This window comes from Falco cherrug, chromosome 13 (assembly GCF_023634085.1).
Source record: "Falco cherrug isolate bFalChe1 chromosome 13, bFalChe1.pri, whole genome shotgun sequence".
Taxonomy (NCBI): domain Eukaryota; kingdom Metazoa; phylum Chordata; class Aves; order Falconiformes; family Falconidae; genus Falco; species Falco cherrug.
This window is the reverse complement of record NC_073709.1, coordinates 20513463-20527100: the sequence shown is the minus strand read 5'-3', so window position 1 is coordinate 20527100 and position 13638 is coordinate 20513463. Positions and strand designations below refer to the sequence as shown.

At 41.9% G+C, this 13638-nt stretch overlaps 1 protein-coding gene across 2 annotated transcripts in view; it reads right to left on the bottom strand.

The window, feature by feature from the left end:
* Window positions 1-10574: 10574 nt before the first annotated feature.
* Window positions 10575-13638, bottom strand: part of LRPPRC (leucine rich pentatricopeptide repeat containing) — a 92500-nt gene continuing 89436 nt past the window's right edge. For both annotated transcript variants that reach the window (XM_055725681.1, XM_055725680.1), the window contains exons 37-38: window positions 12391-12533; window positions 10575-11081 (exon numbers count right to left, since the gene is read on the bottom strand). In XM_055725681.1, the coding sequence (XP_055581656.1) occupies window positions 11025-11081; window positions 12391-12533 (200 nt within the window). In that variant the 3' untranslated portion in view covers window positions 10575-11024. The remainder of the gene's footprint in view (window positions 11082-12390; window positions 12534-13638) is intronic.

Sequence of the window (13638 nt, the reverse complement as noted above, 5' to 3'; positions counted from 1 at the left end):
CATCAATGTTTTATTATTCTATCTGGCAATTGAGACTGCCACATTACTTTCCGCAATTGCCATGTGGTAAATAAATTCCCAGGAAGACCCTAGTCTGAAGATGTTAAGCCAGTCTGATAAAATAACAGCTTCAGCCCCAGGCAGCAGAAGGAATCCAAAACACTCCAAGGTTCTTCTGAGGTGAATTCTACAATTTCGTTCTGGTTCTGCTGCATTTGATTTTGAAGAAAAAAAAAAAACCACTTGATCTGATCCTAGTGCCATTTTGAAATGATCAGATTTTCATTGCCTTTTAATGGCAAAACCAATTCTTTCAGTCCAATTCAGCATCATTAAACTGTCAGAACAGCAGCTTCCTGTTTGAGTCTTAATTATTCCTTTTTATTATATTTAAGACACTTAATTTTTTTAAAGTGGTTTACTCTTCTTTGTAATGATCTGTTGTGATTAGAATCTCTTTTATATCACGCTGAAGTTTTAAGGGTATATATTGGTACTTCTAGTCTAAACCTCTATTTTCAAGGTATTTAGAGGATTAAATTCTAGGCTGACTCTCTGTTGTGAATTCACTTTGATGTTTAATAAAAAAAGGAAGAGACACAATGGGAGAAATTAAAAGACATAAGGGACAGCTCTGAATTTTAGGGGCATATTGTCACGCACAAAAATCTTCAGGCATCTAGATAAGAATATACCATAGCCTTAACTTTGAATTTCCTTCCTTTTGTGAAATTAGTCAGGCTGCTGACATTACTTAAACAGCCTTTTTCAATTTAAAATTCCACCCTCTTAACATTATGCAGCAGGACCAAACGGTGTGAGTGTTTCAGAGGTGGTGTTATGACAAGGGTAGATGTATACATAATGGGGACTTGAGCGGTGAGCCTAGGAACAGCCATCGTATGGAGTGTAGGAAGAGCTATCATAGGATGTGGCCGGGCCTGTGTTTACACAGAAAAAGCTCATATTCTATATACTACAATTACATTAGCACGCTGCCTATGATCATATCTTGTTTCCTTGATGCCTAGAGATGGGGAATATAGGCTGTGATTATTGTTACAGGCTTTAGCAATAAGAAGATAGGAGCCTTGAAATACCAGCAATTAGCGTTCATGCCTAACAATAGCATGCCGTGGGGCTGTGTACAGAGAAGAGCACAGGGAAGAGTGGGTGGATGACACACAACCTGCCCCACTTGCACTACCAGGAGTTGAAAAATAGTACAAGTTTAGGGGGGGATTATGTACCTCTCAGCCAGCGAAGGTCATGTCCTGTACGTTCTGGCCTCTGCCTTCGTGTCCTGCTTCAGGTTAGTTTGGCACAGAAAAGGTTTCACACTTCCACAGCGGAGCTGCTGCTGCAAAATCAAGGGGTTAGTGACGGAACAGAAATCTTCCCGTGAGTTCTAATCAAGGCTAGATGTCATCATTTCATTTCAGCACAGCTTTGCTTTCCAAGTTTCAGAGTAGCTGTTCCCTTCCCTCGCACTCCCCAGTGTCGGCAGCAGCTCGGTGTGCCCTCCTGCCTGCGCTCCCCGTATCAGGGCAACCGAGGTTATCGCAGGCCACAACAATCTCAACAGGGAAACTAAAGATCACAAGCAAGACACTGCGCAAAACACGTTGTACCGGACATTCCCACGCACGACAACGTTTAGTTTGTTACGGATTTAAGCGCTGTGGTAAGGCAGATCTACCACTGCCCGACAGCGCCGCTGTCCTGAGGATTTACCCACTGCTGTCTTTGCTCTCCTGCATCCTCCCTGGACAGGTTCAGAAAAGATCTCGTCAGCTGTAAGCCACGATCCCTGCGACTGCAGGCAACCAAGTCACTACTTCAAAGCCAGTTTTGCACGAGCACCGCGTCTCACTGGTTGCAGAGCCTCCACACTGTTTCGCCCAGCTGCCGCATGAACTGCCCATTGCACGAGCTCCCTGCAACAGGCCTCGGGGTTTCTGTCTGCAGACACATTGTGTTTGGGAATGGGAACATCAAATAGAAGCAACAACTATTTGTAAGGAAAATTCACCAAACTCAGAATCAGAAAAATCTGCGTTGGTGACATGGATACTATGAAGGACAAGACGACTGTGTGTTGTTACACCTCTGTGTACTAGAGGTGGTATCTTACCTGTAAAGAAACAGGCAAGAAGAATTTATGTTTATTAAAGTATTTAATACAGGGAAAGCTGCAAAGTTCTCCCCCAGCCTCTACTCCAAGTTTATGCAGTCTCTCCACTCGGCAAAAGGGACAAACTTTTTTAGCACTGGAAAATGGATTCTAGAAACGCTGCTTTGCATATTGGCTCAGCAGTAGTGGCAGTCCTCCAAAATACTTTTAACTCGTCGTTTGGAAAGGACTAGCTTTCACTACAACTAAGCTAAATTAATAAGTAGCTGTTGGAAGTTTCATCCCATATTTGTTCATTGCAAAATGCATTCAAAAGTGCTAAATAAGTAACAAGTATCAATACCCATCCCTTTTATTTAACAGAAATCCATGAAATTCCTTAAAAAAACATAAAAATCACAGACAATATGCTACACAAGGAGACTCAATGGGTAAGAAATTGCGGGTGTTGGTATGTCCACTTGTACCAGAAATAACAAACCTTTCAGGTTTTAGCCACAATGATTAATTTTAATGGCAGTAGACAAGAAACAGTGTACATAGAGCTCTGTGACACACTGCTAGGGTTTTTTTTTTATACTCTGAGAGCCAAGACAAGCCCTTCATATGTTAGCAGCTATTAATTAAGGCAACAATGTTTAAGCAGTGGGTTGAGGTAATTTTAAAACCGCTTAACCCTTTTAAGAACTGACAAGCTTTAAAAAGCATATATATGTGCATGTGTTCCTATTAATATGCGTATGTAGAGATATCTGCATGAATAGATTACTTACATATGTATATACACACACATCTAATGCCTATGATAGCACATAATTTTTTCCAGAGAATATTTAAAAAGCAATTCAGATCCACAATTTATAAAAAGTGATGTTGCTAATTTATATAACTAATTATAAAACTGTTTGTTGATGTTTATTTTGTCATTAAATCAAACTTACGGTTATTTTGAATTGCAAATTTTGTTGGCATTATTTTGCTTTCATGGACACAATTAGATACTTTTAATGCTTCCAGTGCTAAGAAACTGCAACAAACCATCACATCACGGCTCCAGAACCAGCACCTCCTACAAACAACACATTTGGATCTTTTGGTCCTTTGAAAGCATTTGATCAGATTTTGCTAAGATTCCTAGTGTATCTCAGTACTGTTTCTGCCTCACCTCACTGTTTCATGTTTAACAAGTGGGTTTAGAAGCATAAATGTTAAACTACTGGCCAGAACCCATACGGTGAGTCAACTAAAAATGCCACTTGTTTCAAAAATAATTTCTATTTTGTACACAAGCAAATTAGCCCACAAGACAGTCATCTACTACTTCAGTACTGCATTTTCAAGCAAATGCACAGCACTTGGAAATCTATGGACACTGACAAATAGTCAAAAGCAAAATGCACAGAGCACATAATTTTCAATAAATTCCCAGTGTCTTACAACAATATACAACATTACTAGTTAGCGGTAAACATCATCATTCTTCAATACAGTACCTTTGGTCACTTTCACTTACTGGGGGCTGAGGGAAGAGTTCAGAAAAGAACAGAAACATTTTTTTAATAAAAAAGACTTATTGTTTCACCAAGAAAGTCACAAGAAAAAAATAAAAGGTAGCCCCACCACTATGCCCATCTAGTCTCCACCAGCAGCTCCTCCCTGACACAAGTGATCTTCCTTCTCATGATTGAAATCACAACACTGAGTGCCCTGAAAGAACAGAGTACTATATTAATGCCTGCTTTACAAAAACCCACCCAAATCTTCTACTACTCCTAGTTAAGAACAGCTGATCAACTTGCAGCAGTGCTTCAACTAATTGTAGAAAGGCACAAAGCCAAAAAATGGAGTTCCAAACCAGGCAACAGCAAAGTGTGCTACACAAACTGAAAACTTTTTGAAGAGTCATCCATGTGCTGCCCTGGTTAGCTGCTCCCAGGTGCAGGATATTTACTCACATGAGGCAGCTGCTGCATTTCCAGGTGGGTAAGTCAGAGGGCAAGCCTGTGGTAGCCATCACCCCAAGAGACCGATCTCAGCTGAGAAAGGCACAGCACCAACAATTGTTTCCCCTCTTTTAGCACCCCCTTAATACAATCAATTGAAGAAACTTTTTGGCTTCCCATTCCTAGCAATAGGGGTACGTGTCGCCACCCCCCATGGAGCCGCAGGGGCATTTTCAGGCCAGTGGGAACAGTCAAAGTGCCATCCCTGTCCCACCAATCCTGCAGAACTTCTGTGGTCAGTGGCTCTGGGCGCTCACATCACATGCTGTTCCTGCTTCCCTGCCTTCCTCCTGTACTGTACCCACAACTCGTACTAGTAATCATGTGAAAAAGCGTTTTGGCCAGGAATTATTGTTACCTAGAAAAGCATGCTGATTACAGAAGGGCTCAGAACTGCTGAATACGTGGGACACACTAGCTTCAGGTTTGCCCCTTCAAAAAGCCAGACAAAAGAAAGGTGAATGAATATTTTTAGCTTTATATACTTCATAGGGAATTTCTCAGTGCTTATATATTAGAAATATGTCTTGCAGCTTTGTAGCACGTTCAGTGCCAGGCGCATGATAGATTTTCCACTGGAAAAAAATCTTGAACATGACTGACAATAGCAAAGCCACAAATTACCGTAATTTTATGCCCCCTGCAGCTAGTGGTATAAAACATAGTTTTCAACCTTGTTTTTACTTGCTGAATTTAGACAAATTTATAATGTTATTGATGACAGTGAGAAAGACACTCAAATGCAGAAATTGTATTCCTGGGCCTAAGAAACAATTAGAGCACAATATTTTATATGTACTATAGATGTTGGAAAATATAGCTGTCATAAAAACTATAAAAAAAGATGGAATACTGAAGTTGGTTGGGGTTTTTTGGGGTTTTTTTTTGTTTTTTTTTTTTTAAATTAACTGTATATACATATTTATTTCTTTTCAACTATCACACTTGATCAGGGTTTTTTCCTCCTCCCTGGAATGCTGAACAGTTAACCAGGTATGACATGTGGTATTACCAGCTCTCTCACTCTGAACATTTATGTTTGAATACAGGCTGAGTCAACAAAATCATGAAGGAAAGCAAAACCCTTGTTTAAGCAAAGTCTACGGATATATGACTTCTAATGGATTTTCCAATAAGCATGCACTTTCTGTCATATTTCCAATTTTTAGAGTGTAATTTTATTTACAAAGGGTTCAGAGGGCCCTAAGAATTGACAATTGGTAGAGGTGGCCGAGATTTACAGTTCGGCTAACCTCCACCCATGAACTGTTCAGGCTATTAGCTGAACTAATCAAGTAGCAGGAGAACTGCTTGATTTATTTCTGGCTTAGGCAGAAAGTTTTTCATAGTATGGCTAGCTAGTGGGCTCAGCAACCCCACAGCTGCTTTGGTAACAGCCTCACCTCAGGCTGCAGCTGCACTACCAGAGCAGGCAAAGGCACAGCAAACAGCCCCGGTGCTGGACACTTGGACACTGCCCCGTACTCAGACTCATCGCTAGAGCCACCGCAAATTACACTAGGAACGCACCGATTCCTACAGCTGCTTTGGAATTGGAGAAGTGTGAGGTTTTAAAAGGCTGCTGCTGGAACAAACTTTTTTTAGGATTTCTGGCACATGCCGATGCTCCCGTTTCTTCAGTTACCCAGGAGTAATTACAGAACTAGCACCACCGCAGCCCCCCGGGGTGGAAAGGCACGAGGGGCACAGGCTTGGCTCAGCAGCCCTGATAGTCCTTCACAGCCCCTTCCTTCACCGAGTTGGGCTTTGCAGCCTACTCACCCCTAGCAGCCCTTGCTGCTGCCACTGCTGCCTTCCCCGTGAGCCTCCAGGAGGAGGAGGAGACTGGGAGCCATCAGAAAGGCCAAGATCCGTGGTGGTGTGTCACTGGCCCTGCCTGCCAGCGAGCTGAGGGTTGCTCCTTCCCCTCACGCGCCCGCACTCCCCGTCCAGCCAGGCCCAAGGCATCGCGCTGAAGCTGCCGGCTTTGTCTTATCGCCACCCACGATACGAACTCTCATCCTTCCCACCTAGGTATTTTCCCCAGTACCTCCAATCCCTTCAGAACTCCTCTGTGGCAATCCCATGTTTTGAGAACCACTCTAGCCCCTCTCCCATAAATAAAAATCCAGAACCAAACAAAACAGCCCTTCAGAGCCACCTTTGACAACCTCAAAGGTTGGCCAGGCCAAGCCCATCCTGTCCACACCCCTCTGCTTTCCCTCCAGCCCGAACTGTTTTCCACCTAAAAATCCATCCTCCTCTCCTCCCCTGAAGATTCACCTCTGCTATCAACAACTCTTCCCCTAACCCCACTTTTCAGACAGTCCATTGGACCAGGGCCAAGGCAATGAACAGCAGCTGCAAGCTACTTGCAAAATCAAGAATGATATTTGCTGCTGGTTTTGAAGACTCATCACTTGCTGTGAAACACCGAGGTCTGCTGCTTTCTGAGCCTTGAGTTCATTGGCACTGGATCTGACGGCAATTAACTACAAGAAACAGAGCTACCAAGAGGTTTGGAGCTGCAGACAGCAGCGGTTCTGTAGGTACCATTGCTTTATCATGGTGTTGTAAGGGTAATCACATGGGAAATTGTGAAGCATTAGCCAGTTGTAATAGATATTTAAGAGTATCAGAGAGAAACCTTGCATTAATAGTTTTATCTAAAAGTAGATCAATGTGGAACCCCCGTCTACTGCAGGCACTGCTTAAGACAGTTTCTATTATCTCATTTTCTTAATTACAGGAAACAGTAGAGAAAACTCAAACCTCAAACTTCCATATCTGCTTTTATTTCCATACCTAATGGGAAACCCAGAACTTTGCTCCTGTAGCTGAGGATCTGCACACTCATACTCAGAAAGATGCCCTTGGATTAAATTACACTCCCCGGCAGAGCTACTACCTTAAGAGAATATTGGGTTTCCTCTGCCTATTGATTCACAGGAGTACTGGCAAACCACCAGAGGCTGCAGCCATTCTGGAAGGGAAATAGCTTTTTGCAGTTGCCTTTACACAGGAATTCTAATAATAATTTCAGGAAATACAAAGAAATCTTTGCTAAAAAAGGCTAAATTCAATGACAGTCTCCGCTTTTTCTTACACTCTTTTTCACCTTCACAGCAACAACATACTGGGTGCAGGAAATGGGACGTTTCTTCTAGATGCCAGCAGGCTTCTCATTGAAGAGCAAAACTTCCTGGTCGCATCCATCACTTCTATCACCTCCTCCTCTGCTGCGTTCCTGGGAAGTCTGGAAACATCACACATTCAAGGAAAGCAATAAATACGGTAGTACTCTGGTGAACACGTTTCCAGTCTATTTCTCTGTCAGTATGTGCACTCGTGATCCTACCTTCACTGTTAACGATCCTCTCGTGTTACTGTAAACTGCAGCTGGAATCCTGCTGACTCAGGCATTCCATCTATAAAAACCTGAGCTGTCACTGCCAAAGACACGATCTGTTCAGCTACTCCATTTTCAGCAGTGGGTACGTATTAAGGAAGTCTAAAGGCAACTACAACCCAGCAAGCTACATTTCTTGTTAATAGAAAAGGGTCTCAGGAGACAGAGGTGAATGAACTGGTTTAGTAGATAAGGATAGAAGTACAGCATGTAATTATCATGCTGCAAAATGACTGTATTGGTAGTTAACACGGATACTTATCCCATGTTGAGCTCAACACCAAAAAGCAGCCTCCCCCTACCCCTACTTCCAGGGGAGTGGGGGAAAGAAAAGACTCTGTAATGTAGCGCAGGGCACAGAAGTGAGATTAAGTCACCTCAATTCAAGCAGCAAGCTTTCTCCAGTCCCCTCAACCCCAACCAAGATACAGTATTATGCAAACACATAGACGCTCCCACAATTTGCTTTTTACAGTAACGTGTCAGGTCATTTCATGTCATCAGACTCTCAGCTTCCCACGGAGGCCTCTGGAAAAGTGCGCTCCTATCTCACAGGCACTGCACCTGGTCTGGATCTTGCACAGCCAGTTATCCATTAGCCAGTGGCAAAGAATTCTTTTCTGCTTTGAAGGGGTGCATGCTATGGTCAGTATGACACAGTAACTTTGGTATCTGGACTAAGAAAACACCATGACAAGTTTGCAAGACTGCCATTCTGCATTTTGTCATCTTGCAGGTTCCTTTCTTTGAATATGAAGAAATGAATAATGAAACCGCCTCCTTATTTGGCGAAGAAATGCTAACCTCCTAAACTGCATTTTATTTCATGCTTGAAATAGCTGAGTCGCAGCACACCAATGCACAAGACATATCATTTCAAGCGTATTCTAGAAGAGTCGGCACAAATGCCGATTCTGCAAAACCTTCTCGGCAGAGCCTTGTTTCAGACTGAGATGACTGTGTCCCAGCGTGGCACAAATCCCTCACTGTCCCACATTGTAAAGACAGGAGAGGCTGCACTCCTCTGTGTGATCATTCCTTAATTGCACATGAAACATTACTGGAACAGAAAACAAGAAATATTATCACACAAAGGCAGCCTTCGCCCACCCTTTGAATGATCTCTGCCACCAGACTCCACCAACCTGGGCTATTGCAAGGGGATCCCAAACGATCAGCATGTACCTCCGCCCACTCCCCTGCCACTGCTGCCACAAAACCCTGGCACTGTTTGGTCTCATGCTCCTGTTGTGCCTCACTGATGTTTCATCAGCTCAGCGGCCGGCTCAACAGACCGTAACTTTTCATGAGGTCACTCAAAATGCAATTTCAGGGCTGTATACAATTTAGTTTACATTCTTCAGTTACAGGCTATCAAATTTATTTTCCACTTCCATGACTGCAACTATTCAGTTATAGGGCATTATTCTGAGTTCAAGTCAAACCAGTTAGAAGAAAAAACTTATAGATGCTAACCAGTACTAATCCTGCGTGGTCAGCCCTCACACACGGGCACCAGCAACACACAGCCACGCATCTGTGGCTACGCTGTTGTGTGCTGCGTTTCTGCCTCGGAAGGCAGCAGCCATCAAACAACCTGCCAGTCCCACAGCACAGCAACCACTAATGCAGCACCTGACAATCAATTGCACCCAAGATTGCTCCTCCTTGTCAAGAAGGTAACGAAGACCTACAGATCTGCTGTTACCTTCCTCCTCTCTGATGACCTGGAGTTTGCTTCAAGTACTACTCTTCTTTATCCGATGTGCTAGCTTAGCTCAAAAAGCATACAAGCCCACGGCTGCCAGTTATGCTCCGCTGATGTGGCTCCGCTGGCTGGAACACAGCTACCGCTGTGAAACAGAGATTCACAAGATGACCTCTAAAAAAAAGAGCTGTGGTGCTAGAGAAAGGGTTGCCAACTAGGTGACAGAGTCTTCAATTATGCTGCTATTACACTGAAACACATGTAATGTAGCTGTAGCTTTAGAAAAAAGAAACATCTCCATTTGTGAAATGAAATAAACCGACTACTGCCTAGGCTTGCTTTCAGATAGGGCACACAACCATTAGGCTATGAATGAAATTTCAGATGTTAATGCCTCATCTTGACAACCCAGGAACAAAGGGTGCCAAGAGGGTTAGAGCCAAGTAGGTGTGGTATGTTGTGAAGTAACGAAGGCCATTGTAAACCCACACCAACAGAGCAGACACAGCTAGGATACATCCAGTTTGTTTGGAAAACAGAATTTACCACTCCTCTCAGCCCCCGATTAGTTATGCCTCATTTTTAAAGTACAGCAGGATTTCTCTGTGTATTTGTAAATATATTAGTTAATGAATTGGAAATTTTACTCTAAAAAATTAGGTCCCACTTCGACACATTCAGATTACTGTACAAGTCTTCCAAAATTTTGCCAAAACCTTGTGTGCACACATGAATTTAATTACCACAGTGCTGTCTATACAGGAAAAACTAAGAAAGGTAAGGTTAACTAGCTAAAAAAGTGAAGATTAATAAATTAAACACACAGAAACAAACTTTCATTTCATTAAAACCTGTTTAACTGCATAGACACTTATTCCACCTGTTATATCAATATGTACTTATGTGAGTTTCCATTATTACTCAGAGATAATGGAGATATTTATTCTCTATCTGTTCTTTTATCTTCGTAATTTATAAGTATCTTATTTTCATGATCCCAAAATTCTGGACCGTAAAATGTCACAGAGTAGCTTAACTACCACATTTATACAAATAAATCATGCCCACCCGTCTCCCACCCAGTAAAACCTGCTACCCCTGCAAATAATGGGCACTGCTTTGTTTAAAAGGCATGTTTTCATGGGTATGCAGTCCTCGTATCCATAAGATTAAATGAACTATATGAAGTTATAAAAATGAATTAAAGATGCTATAAAACTACAACACGCAACCCAGTGTAAAAGGTAGAACTATTTTGTCTTTACCTGTAATATCAAACACCCTGATGAGATACTTAACAGAAGAGAAGTACATTCAGGAGAAATCTAAAAAAGGTGTGTTTATTCTCTGTGTACATACAGATGAACCCTGAAGATGGTGTTCTTTACCCTTCTACTTTCACCCCGAAGTGCACTGTCCAGGCAAAGAACAACAAAGGATAAGACAGTTTGCTTACTGTTATGGTTACATACCCCTCTAGCAACTTTCTTGATATACATATATTTGGTTATTCAACAGGAGCCAAAACACAGTTCAGGTTAAAACAGATCATGTATCAGAACAGAAATAATCTAGAAAGCTGCATCTTGGTATTTCATTAGCAATTTTAACAGTGTTTCTATTTGTTTCTATCAATTACAGCTATGGAGAGTGCTGTTTAAACACAGATTTATATTGAAAATTACACAGAATAACATGCTTTTTAAATTTTTTATTGAATGTAATATTTAAACAATTTCATAAACAACTAAAGCATAAAAGACTATGTATTCATGATGCTTCCAATCTTGCTTTCCTCGTTTTCTCCACATAGAACTTGAATGTCTCCTATAAACAAGAGTGGAATAAACAAGTTCAGCATTGTTTCAACTGCAAAGTTACTAATTCTGAACCAAGTCTTATGTCCTGACAAAAGCAAAATGTATTCTCTGTCAAGCAAAACTAGATCTGTATTGAAGTCTGTATAATTAAGAGAAATGCCAGAGAGAAAGAATAAAAGGAAAAGGAAAACCTTGCCAAAAACGCATAATGAAGCTTCTATTACAAAATGCAATAATATAATCAATTTCATTCTAAAAATGAAAATACTTCTTAACTGCAATCTGCAATTGTGTCAAAAAAATTGAGACACTTTTAAAGATCAAACTGCATTAAAGAAGCTGAACAAGGAAATCAGAAAGTGAGTAATTTCAGTGACTTCGAAATAACACTTATTTTCACTAGCTACCAAGAAACAGACGTTTTAGGTTTTAAATTTACACAATTCAAATAAAAATTCACATTATAAATTATGTCAGGGTTGTGGAAAAAACTCCACAGCTGTTAAAAGGCTAAGCCAAGTAGTTTATGGCAAATTTTCTCCAGTTCTTTACAAAATGAGAAAAGAAAATCACACTTATGAAGCAATATGGAGAAACAGCATGTAATCAGGTCTTTACAGAGCTATAGAAAACCACTTATTTCTAAACATAAAAAGTGGCTAGAAAATCGCAATAAAAAGTTTGCTTGAAGGGGGAAAATATAGTAAGTCTTCAAAGTCTGCTTTGCTAACATGGCACTAGTAGACCATTAGTTAAAGTAATGATGTGAAAGAAGTGTTTACAGTCTTGACAGGTTTAGTCTCACACCATTTGTCACCCTCAAATAAGATCTATTTGCACAGTTGCATATAGCTATTGGCAAGGCAGGTAGAAGCAAAGCTGCAATAGAAAAATAATTCCCCCAGTTCTAAAATCCCATCCTGCTAAAGCAGCAACTTGTACTAGATACAAAACAGGTAATTAATGAAAATTAAAACCTATTAATTGTTAATGAAATACACATTTCTATAAGCCTTTTAAAGTTCAATTCCTTAGATGAATGCCCCAAGGACATTGAATAAAGGTATACCTGTAGATGAGTGCCTGATAAGGATCAGGTAGTTTAAATATTGTAAGCCCCAAGAAGTTTTATTTCCTCAAGTTGAACCCAACGCAAAATTACCACAGCTCCTACAACACTCAGTACTTCACACATTACCTCCTTTGAGGAGTCTCTGCAGAGATCTAATCCCTATGTAATTATTCATGCAATTTGTTTTATTAACACTAAACATACACAGTTCTGCAGATCTGTTTCTTAATTAGGAAATACTCACAGGGGGTTCAGTGAAAGGGACAGGCTCTCCTACTTTCTTCAGAAAAGTTGCTAAAGACTTCAGAGATAGCTCGTTCAGCTGTATATTCTTCTCTTTTGTTTTCTCATACACAGCTTTCACAGAAGCAACATCCTCATCCAATTCTGAGGAAAAAAATATAAAACAAAAAAAAACCCCCCCAATGATTAAGTATTTCTTCTTTTCATCTGTTTCCATGATGTCACACATTCCTTCTATCTGCCAGAATATATGCTAAATATTTTCATATACAATATTCCAAACACTTTGGATACTCTTCATATCCTACTGACAATTCACATAAGACAACAGAACATACAGCCATTCTAGCTCTCCTTATATGAGGCTAAATAGTAAATTCCTTCAAGCCTGTGCTGGAACCAGAAAGGAGTAGGAGCCGCACAACACCTGGGTCACCACAACCCCACACAACATCTGCAGGCTGGGGCAGGGGGCTGGGAACTGCCCAGCGGGGAAGGGCCTGGGGGGCTGGTTGATGGGCGGCTGAACATGAGCCAGCCGTGTGCCCAGGTGGCCAAGGCGGCCAACAGCTCCTGGCTTGTGTTAGAAACAGCGTGGCCAGCAGGGCCAGGGCCGTGACCGTCCCCATGCTCGGCCCTGGTGAGGCCGCACCTCGCACCCTGGGCTGGGTTTGGGCCCCTCACTGCAGGGGGGACGCTGAGGGGCTGGAGCGTGTCCAGAGCCGGGCAGGGGCTGGGGACGGGGCTGGAGAACAAGTCCTGTGAGGAGCAGCTGAGGGAACTGGGGGTGTTCAGCCTGGAGACAAGGAAATTCAAGGGAGAGATTATCGCTCTCTGCAGCTCCCTGAAAGGAGGCTGCAAATGGGTGGCTGTCATTCTCTTCTCCCAAGAAACAAGTTGTGCCAGGGGAGGTTTCGGTTGGTTATTAGGAAAGATATCTTCACTGAAGGGGTTGTCAAGCACTGGAACAGGCTGCCCAGGGAGGTGGTTGAGTCACCATGCCTGGAGGTATGTAGAAAACATGCAGATGTGGTACTTAGGGACACAGTTTAGTGGTGGACTTGGCAGTGCTGGACTTGGTAGTGCTGGGTTAATGGTTGGACTCCATGATTTTAAAGGTCTTTCCCAATCTAATTGATTCTATGACTCTAACACACCACTCCAGGATGAGGCAGAGAGCCATATGCCTCTTTCTGAAGCAAATGATAAAAAACAAAAAGAAAAGCTAAAATGAAAGCCATTCAACTTC